This window comes from Corapipo altera, unplaced genomic scaffold (assembly GCF_003945725.1).
Source record: "Corapipo altera isolate COAL_440 unplaced genomic scaffold, ASM394572v1 98, whole genome shotgun sequence".
NCBI lineage: Eukaryota > Metazoa > Chordata > Aves > Passeriformes > Pipridae > Corapipo > Corapipo altera.
Genome location: NW_020884914.1, coordinates 7,139,459 through 7,159,321, shown reverse-complemented (window position 1 = coordinate 7,159,321; position 19,863 = coordinate 7,139,459). Strand labels below are relative to the sequence as shown.

The following is a 19,863-nucleotide window of genomic DNA, read 5'->3' as shown; positions in this document are numbered from 1 at the left end:
GCTACCCGCATGTCTGGAGTTCAGTGTTTCCTTTCTTGGGATGAACTACTGAGAAAATATTCAGCCAACCCATCCCTGGAATGGCTTCGTTTCTCCTCTTCCATTTGGATTTGGGCTTCTGAAACACAACTTCCAGAACACAGGACATGTGCCAGCTTGGCCACAGAGCTGAGTGAACATTTCCTGTCACTAATTTTTGACAAATATCACAGCTATTTGAAATCCTTCCCTGTGAGGGTGGGGAGGCCCTGGCACAGGTTGCCCAGGGAAGCTGTGGCTGCCCCATCCCTGGAAGTGTTCAAGGCCAGGTTGGACAGGGCTTGGAGCAACCTGGGCTAGTGGAAGGTGTCCCTGCCCATGGAAGGGTGATGGAATGGGATAAAAGCTTTAAGGTCCCTTCCAAGCCAAAGCATTCCATGATTCCATGCTGTCACATCCCAGCAGCTGCTGAGCTCTTACCTGTTGAGCACTGCTTCTTTGTCTGCCAGGCGACTTTTAATTTTGCTTGTCAAGTAGTCCAAGAAGAGTGTCCAGATGTCCAAGCAAGAAAAGTAACCTTCATGTGTAGGCTGAAAGACACCACAATTCACAATGAATATCATGAGGACTGATTTCATACAATGAAAATAGGAGTTAACATGTACTTCAATCCATGAGAAGATCTTCTTGATTTATTGACACATTTCTAGGATGTCACTGGAGAGATTTAGAGCTGTCAAAAGATAACCAAGAGCTTTTGTACAAGGGTAGGAACCCAGGAATTACAAGATTGGACTCAGAATTAACTCATTTCAGTGCCTAAATGGGCTCCAGGAGAACTGGAGAGGGACTTTGGACAAGGATGGACAGACAGGACAAGGGAGAATGGCTTCCCACTGCCAAAGGGCAGAGTTAGATGGGATGTTGGGAAGAAATTCTTCCCTGTGAGGGTGGGGAGGTCCTGGCACAGGTTGCCCAGAGAAGCTGTGGCTGCCCCATCCCTGGAAGTGTCCAAGGTCACACTGGATGGGGGTTGGAGCAAGCCGGGATAGCAGAAGGTGTCCCTGCCCATGGCAGAGGAATGGGATGGGTTGAACTTTAAGGTCCCTTTCAACCCAACCATTCCATGATTCTGTGATTTTATAAAGCTGTTTCCTTGTCATTATTCTTGTGTGTAGGTATATGGGGCTGAGCTGCATTGTGACAGCTCCTACAGCAAGGTAACATGGACCAAAAGCAAAAGGGTTTGGTTTTTTATTTAATACTAGAAGTTACAAGAAGGTCAGAGATTCAGGACAAAGAACAGCATCCCCAAACACAAAACAAGAAAGTTAGAGAGACTTTTCCAGACAGCATTGCCCATTCCAAGGACTAGAAAAAAATTAAAGCAGAAGCAAAGTTAAACATCAGACAAGTTGTTTTTGCAGGGTAACTACATGTGACCTCTGTTTCCAGCTACATCCAAGAGCACATGAAGCCATTTCCAAGTCCCCAGTGCCAGTAAGACAAGGTAATTGCTTTTAACTGGGGCAAACAAGCTGGCCCTGCTGAGCAGGACAATAGAACAGGCTGGGAAAAATGATAGTGTAGGGCTGTACCTGATGGAAAGTGTATTTGAACAGCAGTGCCAGGAATTCAACCACTGGGAACTGAGAGTAGGATTCGATCCTCCGTAGGTGGACGCTCACAAAAAGACGGAGAAAATCTGTGAACTTCTCAATGTAGCTACAAAGAAAAGAGAAAACTGAGGAAACGGGGAGGATGCCACGAGGAAAAGCAATTCCATTGAAAAAGCAATAAAAGTCACTCAAAATCCTTTCACTAAGAAGCAAGTTACAATTAACAGCCAGCAGAACTATTGAAATATAAAGCCCTACAACAATTACCTACAGGACGGGCAACCCTTCATTGCTTTAACACCTGAAACAGCAGAAAAGACAGTCCTGCCAAAAGCAACTTTAATATTCACATAAATATCATCAAGTTCAACCAGGCCTGCAAATAAGCACAAACCTCCTCACCTAGAGAAGTAATTTAATAGCAAAGGTGGTCTTGCTGATGGATGTAGGGTAAGTGAGATGAACTGTACCGCTGAGGAATCCAGCAGGAAGTTAATGCAGGAATTAGCAATACAAGTGTTCCATTTACCCGAGGTGTGGGAGAGTTGGGAGCTGGAAAGGACAATTCCTTCTGCAGTGCAGCTATCCAAGACTTCCTGAGCTGAGCCCAGGCTTGTGACTGAATTGGGCTATAGAGAAATCTTCCTCCAAAGCATGGAATTAGTCAATGGATGGACAGAGTGCACGTCCCAAAAGAAACCTGCCACCAAAACTTCAGGGAGTGCAGCAAGAGCACAACCTCAGTGAAGGCACAGAAGGTTCTAGGGGGAAAAAGGGCAAAGCCCACAATGGGGTGAGCTTTTACTGGGAAGTAAGAACACACCCTGCACAACATGAGCTTTATCAAGGTTAAAAACCATTTCCAAATCCATCTATACAGAAAAAGTTTAATACTCCATTGCAGCATCACACACACACAGTGAGATCTCCAGCAACCCAATGGTAAGTCCATCCTTCCCACCGTAAAAGTATTTCAGTCTTTTCTTCTAAACAAAAGTTGGGCTTAGCACAGTTTCAGACATGCATAAACAGCCTGGTTTTACTATACTGCCTTGCTCTTCCCTTCTGCAAACTCCTTGGGGTGTTTTTTAGGGGGGAATCCCCTCTCTTTCTAACAAAAACTCCCTCAAGAGACAGAGGTATTTCCAGCTAACCCAGAGCTGCAGCACTGGGGGTTGTTCTAAGCCTACAAAACCACACACCACTTTGAATATGCAAAAAAGATTCAGTTCCTTTTTTATGTGGCACTGTCTACTTGAAAAGAAATCACTGAACACACCTGATCACAGATCAAACACTTCAAAAGTAAATTCAGTAAAAAGAAATAGAGGCCAGACTCAAACACATCCTTCATACTTTTAATTTTTATTTTCTAAACAAGCTGTGACCAGTGAAATTCTTCCTTGCCTTGAGCTCTGCCAGCCCTAAAGCCCCTTCTCCAACCACCACGCCATTGCTTGGATCCTTAGTAGCCACTTGACATATTTTGGGATCTTCAAAGCCAAACACAAACAAAGAAAAGGCAGTGTAAACTTACTCTTTTCTGGGCTAGTTTGGCAGTTCCAAAGCGCTCAGAGCACACTGATCCTTTAACAGAACAAAAATAACCAGCACCATGAGAGGAAGGGAAGGAAGGGACCCAGGGCCTGCAGGTTCTGAGGACACCCATCTACTGAAGGTGGTTTCTCCAGAGCCAATTTTGTTCAGGGTTTTGTTAGTCCAAGCTAAAGTGACATTTTCACGCAGTAAGTTTAGTTTTGGACATTTAAAAAGACAATGAGAAAAGAAAGCTCCACTCCTCCAGAAGCCAGCTAGATTTTTCCAGCTTCCAAAACATCTTAGTTCCATCCCTATTTCAGACTTTGGCAATGAACAAACAATTCCTGACACCACCAATCCCCGGGGATAACATGTCTAAGGAGCAGAACACCACAACACCATCTCTGCCAAGGCCAACCCAGCCACAGAACTTCCACTGAAACTGGCCCCAAAGGCTGCTTGAGACTTTCCACAGAAGAAAGAACACAGTTAAATATGAGATTGGGGGTTTCCAGGAAAGCTTTTCTGAAGTCCAGATGGGAACTCCTGGATTCTGTGCATATATCTTGTACACAAAAGGTGGTACATTCCTACCCATGTCATTTCTAGGAAGTGAGTGACACTGAAGTCAGAGCAAGTTACTACAAAAATGAGCAAGTAGAATTCCCTCTTAATCTACATTTGCCATCCCAAAGTTATTTGTGTGTCTGAAGACATGGAAAAAGATTTTTACAGAAGAAACACCCGAGTCCTCTCTGCATATGGACCCACAACTTTGTCTAAATGTTTTTTTTTTCCTTGTGTGGAAATTTATTTCCACCACCACATACCCATAGTAAGAAACTCAGCACATTCACACAGTTGCAACCTCTTTGCCAATGTCAGCACCAGCCTTCCCTGGCAGCAGCACCAAATCACCACCTCTTCCACCACCCTGCCAACACAAGGGTTCAGCCACTCAGCACAACAGCGAGACAAATCTCACCTTCTCTCCTACAAGCAGGAATATTGGATATAAAAGAGTGGAGCTGTTTCAGGGAACAAAAGATGGCAGTAACTCTCTGGAAAATGAGAATATGCAGCCTTTCAAAGTGCTGCTGCTTCCCTGCTGCTGCTTCCCTGCCTTCAGCCAAGCATGTGGACAAATTCAGTGGTGAAGCCACTGAAGAGAGCTCCCCAAGCTGTATTTTGGTTTAAAAGAAGTAAAAATAAAAAAGAATCAAATATGGCCGTGGCTCAGTGAAGGACAGGAAACCACTACTGTTCTCTTTCAAGTCATGACTGGCAGAATATATCCCCACTTTGTGTTTGAGTTTGGGCAGAGAAGGAGGGCAGACACGGACCAGGAGAGGGGACACTGCAGTGCCTTCACCTCACTGAGCCTCTTCTGTGATGTTACAAAAGGTTCAGCTCTTGTGCCACCTCAGACCTGCAGTCAAACAGCATCGAACGGGGGGCAGGGGAGGAAGAGGACAGGAAAGAACACAAACCTGTGCCACCATGGTCCCTCAGCAAAGTCAGTCCCTTACCAAACCTTACCTGTGGGCACCTACCTCTCTGCCTGGCTCCCCTAGCACAGCACTCTGAAAAAAAGGCCATTAGACACACCATGCATGACCAGAGAATAATCCAGACAGTCCTTTAGAAAGCATGAGGCCCTGGCACTGGGCTGCCTGGCTGCTCTCACCTCTCATCCAGCTCCTCCAGCCGGCTCTTCACCGTGTGCGCGTTGTTCTCCTTGGTGATCTTCTGCAGGAGGTAGAAAGTCTGCTGGAACATCCGCAGCAAATACTCCTCGAACTCCATAGGCACACAGTTCTTGGACATGAGTTCGTTGATGCAGGACATGGCCAGGACCCCGAGCCGGCCCCGTTCCTGCCCCAGCACCGAGTTCTGGCTGCTGCCGTTGACCGAAGGCATTTTCCGCGCGCGGGTGTCGCAGCCGAACCGGGCAAAGTGGAAAATGGTGGTGAGGAGGGAGGGGGTGATGCTCGTGGACAGAGGGATCCAGCTGAAGAGGTGTGCCAGGCACTCCAGAGCCAGGGAACAGATATATTCACTGTCTGTATCGAGGATGGGGATTGGCTGGTTCAGGAGTTTGGCTGCACTGGGACTCTGCAACAGGCTACTCAACAGGTCACCTGGGGGAGAAACACATGGAAATCAGGGCATGGACACTCATACTGCCAGTCCCAGCTGGCACAACCAACCAGGGAATAAACTCTGATCAGTTTGCTGGGTTAGAAAGCCACCATTACTTTATTCAGTGCTGGGAGCAGGGGGATAGCTCCACAAAACCTGCATGGCCAGCAACCAAACACACCAGATTATAGTCAAGAAACGTATACGTATTTCACTTCTCTTACATATTCATCCTATTCCTGAATATATGCATATATGCTAATTATCTCTGTGGACTTACTTAGATATGAGCAAGGGTCTTTTGAGGGTCTTTGGTGGTCGTTTAGGAACATCCCATTTGCCAGATTTCCCTTTTATGGTTACAGATCTCCTAATGAAGATCCTTGAGAGTATCTCAAGTACGAGGTCAGGTCATGATGCACCTCTCTTATCATTCTTTGCCCTGACACACAATCCTTGTTCTCAAAGCTAAGACATCTGCTAGTACATATTAATCACTGATTTAGGGATCAAACACTATTTTGCTAAAGTTAAAAGAATTTTCCAACATCTTCCCCCCCTGCTGCATAGATTACTTTTTAAAGAAACATAACTTGTTTGGGAACACAGCTGGAAAGCAAAACCCACCAGAGTGTCTGGTTGCCCCGTGCAAGGCCAGGAGCTGGACTTTGATGATCCTTGTGGATCCCTTCCAACTCAGAACACTGCACAAGTCAGCAAGTCACAAAGACTTGGTCTGAGATGAACTGGTGATCTCTGTATTCAGGAATTAGCTTCACACAACCCTTCTGGCCTCACTAGGAAGGACACTCACACAGTATTTTGGAAAACAGCAAAGGCACGGGGTGGATTTTAAAAATCTACTATAAAATTCTCCCCCCTCACAAGGTTAAGCATCCCTGGTGTAAGCTTGGCACCAGTTCTCTGGCACATCCACATTACACTGAACCTTGGCAGAGAGGTTTCTGCTTCCCTATGACACTTGTGGGAGATGTAAAGGCAGACGTTCTGGTGTCAGACCAAAAAGCTCCCTCGGTGCAGCACCTTCTCCCAGTGACCAAAACCCCCAGCAGGCACAGACCACACTCCCCAGCCTCCAACCACCCTGTGACAAAGGTTTCCCAAGGAAGAGAAAATTCGGAAAAATTCTACACAGCCTCAGGATTTATCCTCCATGACTTTCTCCACTCTCCAACTGAAGCCACAGAAATAGAATATTTGCAATATCCTGTGACAGTTCCACAGTTTCACTACAAAGCTGGTTTGTTTGGGGTATGTCAGTGCTAGTTTCATTTTCTGTCTCCTGCACCCAAACAGGGAACAGAAATAACCTCTGTACTCATCTTCTACATGTCACTCTCTAGGTTCCTACTACACTTCCTCACTCTCAATTCAACAGAACGAAGGTTCTACTTCTGCTGTTACTTACAGGGAAGCCACTCAAACCCCTCAGTTGCCTTTACAAAGCTTTCATTGGCACTCTGCACCTACTGATACAGGAGGAGCAGAACTGCAGCCACTACTCGAGGTGCAGCCTTAATTCCACAGAGAACCACAGCAGGTACCTATTTTTGACTGCTACTGATCTGAATTTCCTGTAGAATGATCTGGTGTGATGCTCAGAAGCTAAACCTGCCTGCTCCAGGGTGAGCTCCCCCCTCACAGCAAGAGGGCACCATTTCCATCTCCCTCCTCTAACCAATCCACCAGCAACCCAGACACTCCCTTATCCCTGATGGCCTTTGCTTTCTCAAAAGCTTTTAATGAGAATCCTTGTTGAAAATTCTATGGAATCCAAGGGACACCACCAGCCAGGCTGCTCTTCCCACAGATGCTGCCCATAATCTCCAAGCTTCCACCTGCTGGAAACTCACCTTCCCTCAGGTTGTTCAACACAGTTCTCTTCCTTGCCTACAAACAATCTCTTTAAAAATCTGGCATTTGCTACACTACAGAATGTGAAGTTCTCAGAAAATCTGAGCGATTCTTTCATGAAAGTGAAGCAACCCAACAAAGAGCAGTACAAAAATAACAAGTATGATTTACTGAGCTGTTTCCAAAGTACCCAAGGGCCTGAGTGATGAACAGATTCCTCCTAAGTCTCCATTTCTCATCAAGACTGATGTCGTACATCAATAAATTCATAACTCCCTGTCATACCTTACCTTTGCTTCTTTCTCCAGAAACCAAAGGCATCACGTGGCTTCGGCTGAATGAGACAACCCTGCACTTTAATCTTTTCCCTGAAGCAGCCCCATGGTGACACTCACACCTCTGCAGATGCTGTAGGGCAGGAGCTGCTCACACTGTGCTTTTACAGACCTCATGGAGTTCAACAAGGCCAAGCACAGGTGCTGCACCAGGGTCAGGGCAATCCCAAGCACAAATCCAGGCTGGGGGGGAAGAATGGATGGAGAGCAGTCCTGGGAGGAGGATCTAGAGGTGCTGGTGGGTGAGGGGCTGGACATGCCCTGGCTGTGTGTGCTGGGACCCAGAAACCCCCCGTGCCCTGGGCTGATCCCACAGCGTGGGCAGCAGGGGAGGGGGGATTCTGCCCCTCTGCCCCCTCAGGTGAGACCCCCCTGCAGAGCTGCCTCAGGATATGGGGGAACCAACAGCACAAGGACGTGGAGCTGTTGGAGAGAGTCCAGAGGAGGCCACGGAGATGCTCCAAGGGCTGGAGCCCCTCTGCTCTGGAACCAGGCTGGGAGAGCTGGGGGGGTTCATCTGGAGAAGGCTCCAGGGAGACCTGAGAGCCCCTTCCAGGGCCTAAAGGGGTCCAGGAGAGCTGAGAGGGACTTGGACAGGGGCCTGGAGAGACAGGACAAGGGCGAATGGCTTCCCACTGCCAGAGGGCAGGGTTAGATGGGATATTAGGAAGAAATTGTTCCCTGTGAGGGTGGGGAGGGCACAGGCTGCCCAGAGAAGCTGTGGCTGCCCCATCCCTGGAAGTGTTCAAGATCAGGTTGGACGGGGTTTGGAGCAACCTGGGATGGTGGAAGGTGTCCCTGTCTGTGGCAGGGGGTGGAATGAGATGAGCTTTAAGGTCCCTTTTAACCCAAACCAGTCTGGGATTCCGTGACTGTTTTAAATGTCAAGCAAACTCCAAATAAATCAATGAGAATTAAAGATTCTCACTTTTTAATCCATTAACACCAGAAAAAAATTCGGTTCTTGTAACTCCCAGCTTTGCACCCAGCTAAATTACTGGAGCTCTGAGTTTAAGGGATTTTAGATGTCTTTGCAAACAAGTGACAAATTTACAGGATCAGCTCCACTCATGCTCAAGGAGAAAAACTCTCAGGGCCTGGCTCTGCAGCACCAAACATTTCTGTTACTCATCTGTTTGCCATACGCCAGTGAATACGCCTAAGGCAGGGATTCATCACAAAATGTGCTATAAATCATGCAAAGACAACATTTGGAAGCTAAGATTATTGCTGAGTAAATGCTATACTGATGCAATAACTCAAATGTTTTCCAACGTGGGACATTATCAGAATTCCTTTGCTTAAGTGATATGAGAAATGAGTCTGTCTTCAAGTACTATTTAAAACCAGTGCAAGACTTGCAAGGGACCATTTCACTCTGTGCAAAAAAAGCAAGGAAAGGTTTTCCAAGACCCTGAAGAGATTTGGGCTCTGATGGAAGACATTAAACATTTATAAGGACTCTGGAGCTTATTTTGCCTCTTGGAACAGCTCTAATTTCACCTGAATATATAGAGAAAAGGGTGGTGGCCTCATCTAAGCAATGAAAAAGTTGGAGAGTCACCAGTAAACAGGAGGATTGTGCTGGATGAATGGAGCCCTTCAGGGAACACAGAAAGTGGGCAAGCAGTGGATGAGAGGGAAGCAATTGGTGCTCCTTTTGGAAGTAGTGGAATCATCACCCCTGGAACTGTTCAAAAGCCATGTGGATGTGGCACTTGGGGATGTGGTCTGTGATGGCCTTGCTGGGTTAAAGATTGGACTCAGTCTTAGGGGTCTTTTCCAATTTTAATGATTCCATGAGTCTGTGACTTTAAGAACTTGAAGCACCAACAGTTTTAACATGGAGAGAGTGCTTAAGACACAGCACAGAAAAATAAAACAGAGTTTCAAATGAACAGGTTTGCACAGGTAGGACCCAGTGAAACGAAACCTGAACCTCTAAAGGAACTGTCAGTGTGGTCCTGATTCTGAGCAATTATCTTGAAAACACTCTGAGTAAAAAGTTTGTTTGTTTTCCCTGAAAGGGGAGAAAGGAAAGGCCCAGGACAGAAGTGCAGCCTAGTTTCAGTTTGAGAAATACGATCCCAAGTCACGAGGTGAACACACAGGTGGATAAAAGCTGCCTCAGCACAAGCCCCAAGGGACTGAGGGACATCTCAAACAGGCTTCAACGACAACCAGCCCAGACTTTGTTCCACTAGTGCCCTCTCCCAGCACCACTTTCACTACTGCCAAGTGATACTAGAAGCTTTGATCTCTTCTGTTAATATTTCTTGTTCAAACTCTTCCTACCTACAGCAAAATCCACTCCCCTCCCAACCCAGAGAAATATTTATTCCCATTACAGTTTATGTTTTGTATATAAATATAAAAGTGACTTAAGCTCTTCTACAGGAAAGAAGCACTTGAAATTTTGCTCAAACTTCAATGTGAATGTTTTAATACCAACCAAAACATTAAGGACAACTGTCTAAATCTGACTGGTGCGATCTGGCCACAGGGAAGTGATCTGCAACTCCTAATTCACTGTGTAAGGTCTCAAACATAAGTGAAATGTGTGCCAAGTGCAAGGGTGCAAACATATATTCTCCACTTTGAATGTAACTAAGAAATAGGTATGTAAATGAGTTTAGATCAGATAAACACCCACACAAAAGCCTAAGAGGAATAGGTAGAAAAACTTGCACAATGGCCTTCTCACTCTCTCCAACTCCCTGACTGGAGGGTGCAGCCAGGTGGAGGTCGGGCTCTGCTCCCAGGGAACAAGGGACAGGAGGAGAGGAAATGGTCTCAAGTTGTGCCAGGGCAGGTTTAAACTGGATATTGGGAAAATGTCTTTCCTGAAAGGGTGGTCGGGCACAGGCTGCCCAGGGCTGCGGTGGAGTCCCCATCCCTGGAGGGATTTAAAACCCATGTGGATGTGGCACTTGGGTACACATGCTCCTCAGTTGTCAGTCCTCAGGAATGGCTGGACTTGATGATCTGAGAGGGCTTTTCCAACCTTAATGATTTCACAATTCCAACTCGCTGGCACTAGAGCATTTTGCACTGACACCTCAGAAAGCTTTCTGCCCTCTGAGGACAACAAGCAGCTCTCTGTGCCCTGTTCACTGAGGTGACATTTGCAGTGGGGCATCTCCTGCAGTGGAAACTGCTTCTTCGTGTAAGGGGTTTTTCTTTCCAATCAGGAATTTGGTGGCCTATGAGAAGCTCTAGGAAAGGGTTATTACAAGATGTTAGACAGTAAAGGAAGGAATCTGTGTGTGATATTGCAGGTTTAAGTACATGGAAATACCACCCTGTAGCTCAGTTTTCCTTACCACTTTCTCCTGAAGTCGGGGATGGTGGTGGAGTGGCAGCAGTGGCACTGTGCTTGTCCCAGATGCTCTCCAAAATACCTGGTCAAAGAGAGATTTTTCAGAACAGGCTGCTAAAGACAAACTGATCTAACAACCATGGCACAGAGCACAAGAGAACTTCAGTAGAACACACTTTTAGTGCTGTGAGAAGGAACATTGTGTGTAAAAACACCCAGTAATTTCTTTGGGCTCACTGAGAGAAGACAACCTCCATCCCTCTTCCCAGACAGGACACATGGAGCTCTGCACTTGCTCTGCTACACAAGCTGGCTCATATTAAGCTGCCCCAAATGCCTCAGGGTAGAGCTGAGTGTTCAGACTGCAGGAGCAGCCCACGTGTTGCTTCGCTGCACCCCGAAAGCGCCGGCTCAGCAGCGCTCCTGGGATGGTGAGTGTCCTAGTTAGAACAGCTGGGACCAGTTCATCACTGGATGGGTGTAACCCAAAACTGTGTATTCTAGAGCCTTCCATGCCATTTCCCAGAAACTGTTATCAATGAACCATTTACACCCTCTGCCCATAAAGCCTGACTCTTCAGGCTATAAACTGGGTGTTAAGAGGCCTGCCAGATAGGAGGGTGCTCTTGTCCTCACACCCATTAAGGAACCCCCTGCCCTGAGAGAGGTACTGAGCATTCCTGCCTGAACTGGAGGGTATATAATCTTGGAGTCTTGGACCTTTTTTAACCACTTGTGGGATCCAGAGGAAGACTGCAGACCACCACTCTCAGTCAGACTGCAGGCCACCACCCTTGACCGGACTGCAACCACCGTTTTTGACCAGACTGCAACAGCACTCTCACCAACAGGTTTTCCCCCTCTCTCTTTACTTTGGACTCAGGGGGCCCATCAAACACCACTCTGTTCATGCCCCAGGGTGGGTTATACATTTGGGTTTTGTGGGTTAAAACCAATTCTTTGTCTGTATAATTGTACTTACTGTATTATTTTATTAAATTGTTATTCTGATTTATAATCTCTCTTTTGAGTTTATTTTCCCCTGCTGGTTTACCTTTAAACCAGCAGAGTGAGGTTGGGGCAGGAACTCGTACCTGTGAGGAGCCCCAGCACCGTCTGCACCTGGTCCAGGAGCAGCTTGCGCAGCTCCTCCTTGCGGGCCACGCTCAGGTCCTCCCGCGGGCAAGCCAGCTCCTCCGACGTCGTCTTCAGCATGATCAGCCCCAGGGGAGTGGTCACAGGAGACTGGATTAACTGAGGAACACATGAGTGCAACACTGTGGTGACAACACCCAGCTGACACACAGCACCACTGACACACAGCACCACTCACAGTTGACAAGTGCTTCGGGCCTGGGGGAGTCTCAGCTCCTGCAGTTTGCAGAGCTGCGTGTGGAGGGGAGAGAACTGCAAATAGTCCATTTCCCCAGACAGTAATCTGTGATGTTGCAACAGTTCAAGCCCCGTGGGAATTCCTTGGGGTTTCAAGAGAGTTTTCATAATGCCATTGCACACATTCTGTGTTTGCCAGTAAGTTTGTTCCTTCTGCTGACATCATCACTTCTCAGAGTCACCTCAGCACCAGCAGCGTCACCACACAACAGGGCTGTCACTGCAGCTCAGGAGCCTGCACCATCAGCCATCAGCTTCACACCAAAAATACCAGCCCTCCCCACACACACCAAAAGCTGCAGCCAGGATCAGATGCCACCAGAACACAGCAGGAGGATTTGACCTCTCCTTGCACCTAAATTGCACTTCAAACTGGGAATTGTGTTTACTCCGCAAAGAGTAACTTCCATCACATGCTGGAACAGGACTGGGAAAAAAAAGATGACTTTTGCCTTCATTAGCCACTGATGAAAGACTCATTCAAATGGGACAAAGTTTTATTTCCAGCTGAAGGACAACTCTGCTCTCCGCTGCTAACCTGAAACATCCACAGTGATTTATGCACCACTCCCTCTGGCAGAAAAAACTCCAAAGCCAACCACAGTTACTGAAACTAATCCTTGAAGTCATAATTCTGTAATACAGGTTGACTTTGGTCCTAATCTCCCTGACCCACCAAAGCAGAGCCAGGCTGAGTTAAGACTGCTAAGAAGACACAGTTTGGTGAAATATCTGGGGAGAAATGAGTCCATCTAAAAGCTCTTCATCCAGAGGTACACGAGCTTGGCTTTTGGAAAGGAAGGGCCATGGCACAGGAGCAGCCAGGTGAAGAACCAAATGAAACACACAACTTCCTGGTCAGTTGTGAATAGGCTGAACATCATCTCTCTGAATACTTTCTGACAAATCCCATAAGTCTGAGCAATACTAGGCCCCAGTACTGTTTAAAACAAATTTTAAACCCCTAAGGAAGTAGCAATTTCTCTGTAGAATGACTAGATTTGCATAATGGCAACAGAATAGTCCAATTTATTTTTCTTCTCCACCCCTGCAATGGTTCAGTAAAAGGTTTGGAGACTATTCAGAGTACTGAGATACAATTTAATGCTAAATAATCAAACAGTTGCTTCAAATGATCTCAGAAAAAAGTCTTGAAACAGGACTCATCTGCAATTCTAAAAGCAAGTCATGCTGCTCCTGTGCTCCTCTTCATTGTTTTCAGGCCTTGGAATTCACTATTAGTGCTTTTCTTCCACTTTCTCTGAACATTCTTGGAATGTGTCTGCTACATAAATTAATTTATGGAAACATTTCCCTCCACAGTTGAGTTCACAAGGCGAGGTTTAGGGATAAATAGATTCCTAAAGCGAGCTCTGCAATCCCTTAAGATAACCCTCAGAGAGCTAGAAAGGCCAGTGGAACTCAGTTCAGTGGAACTCAGGAAGCAATTCAGTTCAGATCCAGGTGAAACAACAGCCAAAACAACAAGTATGGACAGTCACCTCAAAATATTTAGTGTCAAACTGACAATTCAGGCAAAAATTGCAGCATGTTACACCACAGGAAGCTGTCTGAGAAGTGATTACACCAGTTAGTAACGAGTTCTGCAGACAAGTTAGTATTTTTTTTAACTTTGCAATTAACACTAAAGCCATTTCCCTTAACAAATAAACTCCTGACACTCAAGGACTTGGATTTAAATCACTACCTCGTGGCTTGGCTGTGGGCTTTGCTGCATTCAAATCATGTCATTATGTCAGCAGAAAAAAACCGTGCAGCACTTCAGTTTACACTCAGCCTTTTTAAGCTCATTAGGAACAACTTTAAGGAACCTGGAGACAAAATACTCAAATCCAAAGAGGTTTACACCAGCCTGGTCAGGCTCCAGCAGCAGTGAGCTCTTGACCTGGCTCAGGATTCCCTGGGAAGATGCTGAATTACAACCAAAATTCCAATTAATGGCACTGTCTCAGTCAGGATCCTCTGATTCATATTCGAATCTTCCTGCAAGAACCTTCTTAAACACCCCACCAACATTCCATTAGTGACTTCACACAACGAGGTACCTGAGATTTTAGGGTATCTTTGGTTACTGGGTGAGAAATCTCCAACAGTCACGTTGAGAAACTTCACCTTTGAAAATCACCCAGTGACACATCCATAGTTTTACTGACTTTTTTCTTTAAAGAACAATCCACAACTCCTATATTTTCAAGAACTACCCCATAATATTTGAAATTCAAAGTGCAGTCTGTACTTTTTCCACTCACATAACTGGAAAGACACGTAACCTGCAGGAATTTAAAGGTTACCCCAAAATTAAAAAGGAAAAGGAATTTAAAAAGCAACTTTGGTTTTCATGTAGTTACTTCATCTTCATCAAGGGAAGCCACTCCTCGAGGAAACAAAATGATGTTTCTAAAGGGAAAGATTGGTTTGGTTCGTGGACAGACTTCTTACCTGCAAGATGTTGGTGAAGAAGTCGTGGTAGAACATGGGCCAGTCCTGGCGGCCGATGTCCACGATGACTTTGCAGAGCTTGTTCCTGATGAAGTAAGGCAGAGTTTTGTGGTGAGCCAGCAGGAGCTTGGGCAGGCAGCTGCGGATCTCCATTTTGTCTTGGGATGGGACCCCGAGCCACATCTTATTGATCAGGTTCTGGAAAAGAACAGACAGACCTCCCAGATGAGCTCATCTTGGACGTGCTTTACTGAACTCAAACAGTGAGAGAACGTGGACACACAGAATCAGGGAATCACACAATGTTTGGATGGGAAGGGACCTTAAAGCTCATCTTGCTCCAGGCCCTGCCATGGGCAGGGACACCTTCCACAAGCCCAGGTTGCTCCAAGCCCCGTCCAACCTGGCCTTGGACACTTGCAGGGATGGGGCAGCCACAGCTTCTCTGGGCAACCTGTGCCAGGGCCTCCCCACCCTCACAGGGGAGAATTCTTTCCCTCCTGGAGCCCCTTTAGGCCCTGGAAGGGGCTCTAAGGTCTCCCCAGAGCCTCCTCTTTTCCTGAGGCTGAACAACATCATGCAGGGACAGAGCACTAGCATGTCACCATTTTAACTGGTTTTTGGTCAAGCACAACTAACTGGCAGTCACAGAACTATTTCCACTATCTTTTAACCCTGGACACCCGGATTTTCCCCTTTAAAGGGAAAAGCACAGCCTCCTATGAAGCAGGAAAAGAGCAAAGCAAGTTCAGTTTCAGATGACTCTGATGCCACCTGGGTGTCCTGAAGTTGAGCTGGAAGGTCACTGCAGTGACTGCCTGGCAGTGACAAGGCACCACTGGAACAAAAAGCTTTTAGTCCACTTAAAGCCAGAAAAATTCCAAAGGAAGGCACAGTTGCAAATTGCTTCCCTGCCACGCTACGATCCCATTTAGGGGCTCTGGAGTATTAGGAGCTGAGCCTCTTGGAATAACCTACAGAGGAGGCTTTTACTGAGGCACATCCACAGTAGGGATGTTCTGTACAAAGGCACCACTTCGCAGCAGAGAGGTACACAGGGATATATTTATACATGAACTCCTCAAAGAAGTTGGTTTTGGGGTTTTCTAGCAGAGAAATCCAAAAGGATTGCTTAAGAACAATGATGACCCAACCAACTGAGGGTTCCTCAATTCAAGTCCAGAAGGAGAGTTTCAGAAGCCCCAATAAAACTGGATGTTGCCTTAGCTTTAATATCTATCTTTCAATGATCACTGTGTTTTTTCCTACTCCTTTAACCTGATAGTGGCAGCTTTCTCCACCTACAAATGTTTTGGGGAAGATGTTTTCTTTTCCAAAAGCAGGAGGTGAAAACGGTTTATCTGGGAGGGGTCCAGGAGGAGTTTTATTCCAGATTCACTGTTAACTTTCTAAACAGCCTAGAAAACACAATATCCTCAGGAAGTTCTGGGAATGATCCTTGTGTTTCCACACACCCTCTGACTGACTCAGCACTCATGGACAGCTGGAGATGGATGTAGCTGCAGACTGTGACTGATCATGGCTCTGAGGACCAGTTCAACATGCAGCACTACAGCAGTTAACTTTGGAAATTCAAGCTCCTCCATGGAGAGATCCTAATCCCTCAGCTGGGCTGTGGATTTCTGTCCCTCACTCTATACTTTGACAGTGGTTTCTTTATTCTGGGTACAGTTAGTTTTTTTTTCAGTCCTACTTTCTTTTCCCCTTCCAGGGAAGCAGAGGCTCAGTAAACAAAATTCAACTATGAAGCTGAAGGGGCATCCACACAGGATGATCACAAGGGTCATTGGAGTCCAACTCCCAGCCCTGCACTTGTTTTCCTCTTCATGAAAATCAGTTTAATTTTTGCAGGCTGCTGCTGTGGGACACCCATCCCAGACCAGGGAACAATTCTGTCAAACCAACACAACTTTAGGAGCAGAGTTGTTTGTTTTACCTCAAAAGTGGCTCACTGCAGAGGCTATAAGCTCTGATTCAGAAGCTCAGCTCAGAGTGCCCACCTAGCAGGAACACAACAGAGGCCACAACTGGACCAGGGTGAGGTGTGACATGGACCAAACCCCAGGATATCCTCAGGGAAAGTCACTTGAGAAATAAGTTGATACAACAGAGCTGTTCACAGAATACTTTTGTTTCTTCCAGTAGACAAAGAGATCAATATTGAGGCTTTTAACCCTAATTTTTTTCTTTTATAAATAGGTGAAGGGTGGGATGTGGCCACCTAAGAGAGACCTCACCTCTACAACCAGCACAAGTTTGCAGGATGTAGTTCAAGACCATCAACCACAACAATGAAATGTCAGAAAAATAAAAGCATCTTCTTCTTCCCTCTCAGCATTAAAGTCTGCGGGAGCTTGTAGCAGGTAATCACACACATATTTCTGATCATAAAAAGGGTATAAAAACAATAACTCCCTTAAAAGCATCGTGCAGAAACACAAGCAGCCTCTGAAACTGCAGGTAATTTTGTACTTAGAGATGCCAGGAAATGAATTCTTCAATTTGTGTACAAAGATTCATCTTCCCCTACTCTTAGCCTGCCATTAAGCAACCTCTCTAGCAGAGAGCAATAATAGCATCCTTTATCTCTGTACTTACCAGGGCTGCCATTCTAGACAAACATTTCCCCCCAAAAAATCGATTGCCAGATAAAACTGCACCAGGCAGAAGATGCACTGAGCAGGCAAGAGCTCAGAGCTCACCTCAAACACAGTCAGACTGTACATCATCACATAGTCATTCCTCGTGCTGGACAGGAAGTACAGGCAGAATCTCCAGGCTCCAATCTGCTGGGCAAAGTTATTTAAAAGCTCCTCTGCAAAAAAATTAAGTATTGTTTTAAAATGTACTTTAGTTTTAATTTTACTTCAATGTAAAACACTACATTAAAATTCCCAAGCTGTAAACAAATCCCTAACAGTGTGTAGTGACAGAACAGTAACACACTGAGTATGGAAGAGACTCCATGTTCAGGGAATGGTTCAAACAATCTGCAGGAAGAAAAAAATATAATAAAATCACACTCTAAAGAATTAAAAGCAATCTAATGAGAGACTTTAATGAAAATAAAATAGATGTGTTATTTTAGAAGCAGTTTTGACATAATTACTACAGTAGACTAAGAGCTGAATATTAAAACAAATCACACAAAAATTGTATTATGAGCATTACCATTTTATCTATAAAAGTCAAAAGCTGTGATTTCAGGGCACTGTGGAAGAGTAGGAACATGTTAGATCACACACAGTGTTCTAAAACCACCTTTTCTAAATGTAATTGCTTTAAGAGCAAGGTCAGCGTTTCAAGAACCTCTCTGAACACTCAGGTAAGGATTTGGGCATCTCACATCCAGTGACAATGTGCCAGAAAGAAAAGCCATAAGGGCTGTTTTACAGGCTAAGCAAATTTAAAGCTTAATCAATTTGTTTCTTTCCTGCAATTTAAGCAGGAAAATGAGGGATACACCTTTTCCACAGCAGATCTCCACCATGAGAAATAACACAACAAAACAAAAGCCTTGCCTAGTTGTTTATTTTTTACAGGATTTCTGGGACAAGGATTTCATGCTGATCATACTTTTGGCACTAAAGACAGCAGAAACAAAACAATCCCAGAATGGTTTGGTTTGGAAGGGACCTTAAGGCTCATCTCATTCCACCCCCTGCCATGGGCAGGGACACCTTCCACCAGCCCAGGTTGCTCCAAGCCCCATCCAACCTGGCCTTGGACACTCCCAGGGATGGGGCAGCCACAGCTTCTCTGGGCAACCTGTGCCAGGGCCTCACCACCCTCACAGATAGGAATTTCTTCCCAATATCCCATCTAACTCTGCCCTCGGGCAGTGGGAAGCCATTCCCCCTTGTCCTGTCCCTCCATCCCTTGTCCCAAGTCCCTCTCCAGCTCTCCTGGAGCCCCTTTAGGCCCTGGAAGGGGCTCTCAGGTCTCCCTGGATCCTTCTCTTCTCCAGGTGAACCCCCCCAGCTCTCCCAGCCTGGCTCCAGAGCAGAGGGGCTCCAGCCCTTGGAGCATCTCTGTGGCTGTTTGAGAAAAAAAGGAACGTGACTTTTTACAGCCACCAACCACTGACACCCAGAGCACCTGCAGGACCTCTGCTGGCTTTCAGGACATATTTAATAACACCAGCCAAAGTGAAACCTCGCTGTTTATTCCTGCTTGTCACTTCCCATTAACTAGGACAGCCTTCTGCTTTGCATTCCTAATGCTGAAATCCATGCTCCATCTCTGTGCAGTGGTTTTCCAGGACACAGAATCCAACAACGTACAGGCAGAGAAGAATGTCACTGATATATCATTTACAGGACCTGCCACGGGTCCTTTGAAACCCAAGCTAGGCAAACCTTGCCTTCAAGTCCTACATCAGCAGGAGAGGGTTCAGGATCAGACACAGCTCTTCCATCCACAGAACACCAAGGGGACCAGCCCAGAAGCACCATGAACTCACCTATCTCCCGTTTTCGCTCGTTTGTCGTGCAGTTGTGGAAGAACTCTGTCATCAGACTCTCCAGAGCCCGCAGCGAGGCCTCTTCCGATGCCTGGGAACGACAGTTTAAGGAAAGAGTTAAAACTGACTCCCACTCTGACTCGTACCCAGGAGATGGGCATTAGTTGTCACAGATGCACCCAAAAACCAACAGGAGCAGGAGGTAGAGTGCAAAATAACCTGGAATTCAAACTGCTCATTGGTGCCAAGTAGCAACAAGTCCACTGCAAGTGAAAGCTTTGGATGTGAAGGACCATTTGCTCAGCTCCATTAACTAATGGCAACAATCCCGTTATTCTGGCGGCATTCAGTCATTTTAAGTTAGTTAAGTAGTTCTCACTAAGACAGCAAACTCAAATAAAGATCCTTTCAGATATTTAGATAATAAATATGACAGGAAGCATGAACTTTGAGAGGACTTTTGTTGGACATCAGGAGGAATTTTCTCCACAGAAAGGGTTGTCAGGCATTGGATTCCCATCCCTGGAGGTGTCCAAGGAATGACTGGATGCAGCACTGGGCTGGGTGACAAGGTAGGGATTGGGCACAGGCTGGAGTCAATCTTGGAGGTCTTTTCCAACCTCAACAATTCTGTGATTCTGTGACCCCTGACACCTATTCCTGTCTTTGCCTTGGTGCCATCCCACTGCTCAGAAAGTAGAAGCCTGAAAGATTAAGGAA

General features: G+C 46.0%; 1 protein-coding gene across 2 annotated transcripts in view; it reads right to left on the bottom strand.

Annotated features, from left to right (window-relative positions):
* The window catches only part of XPO6 (exportin 6), a 55,085-nt gene that overhangs the window by 20,667 nt on the left and 14,555 nt on the right, over positions 1-19,863 (bottom strand). For both annotated transcript variants that reach the window (XM_027654987.1, XM_027654986.1), the window contains exons 2-9: positions 19,144-19,234; positions 17,384-17,496; positions 14,661-14,858; positions 11,903-12,062; positions 10,813-10,890; positions 4,825-5,278; positions 1,578-1,704; positions 460-569 (exon numbers count right to left, since the gene is read on the bottom strand). In XM_027654987.1, the coding sequence (XP_027510788.1) occupies positions 460-569; positions 1,578-1,704; positions 4,825-5,278; positions 10,813-10,890; positions 11,903-12,062; positions 14,661-14,858; positions 17,384-17,496; positions 19,144-19,234 (1,331 nt within the window). The remainder of the gene's footprint in view (positions 1-459; positions 570-1,577; positions 1,705-4,824; positions 5,279-10,812; positions 10,891-11,902; positions 12,063-14,660; positions 14,859-17,383; positions 17,497-19,143; positions 19,235-19,863) is intronic.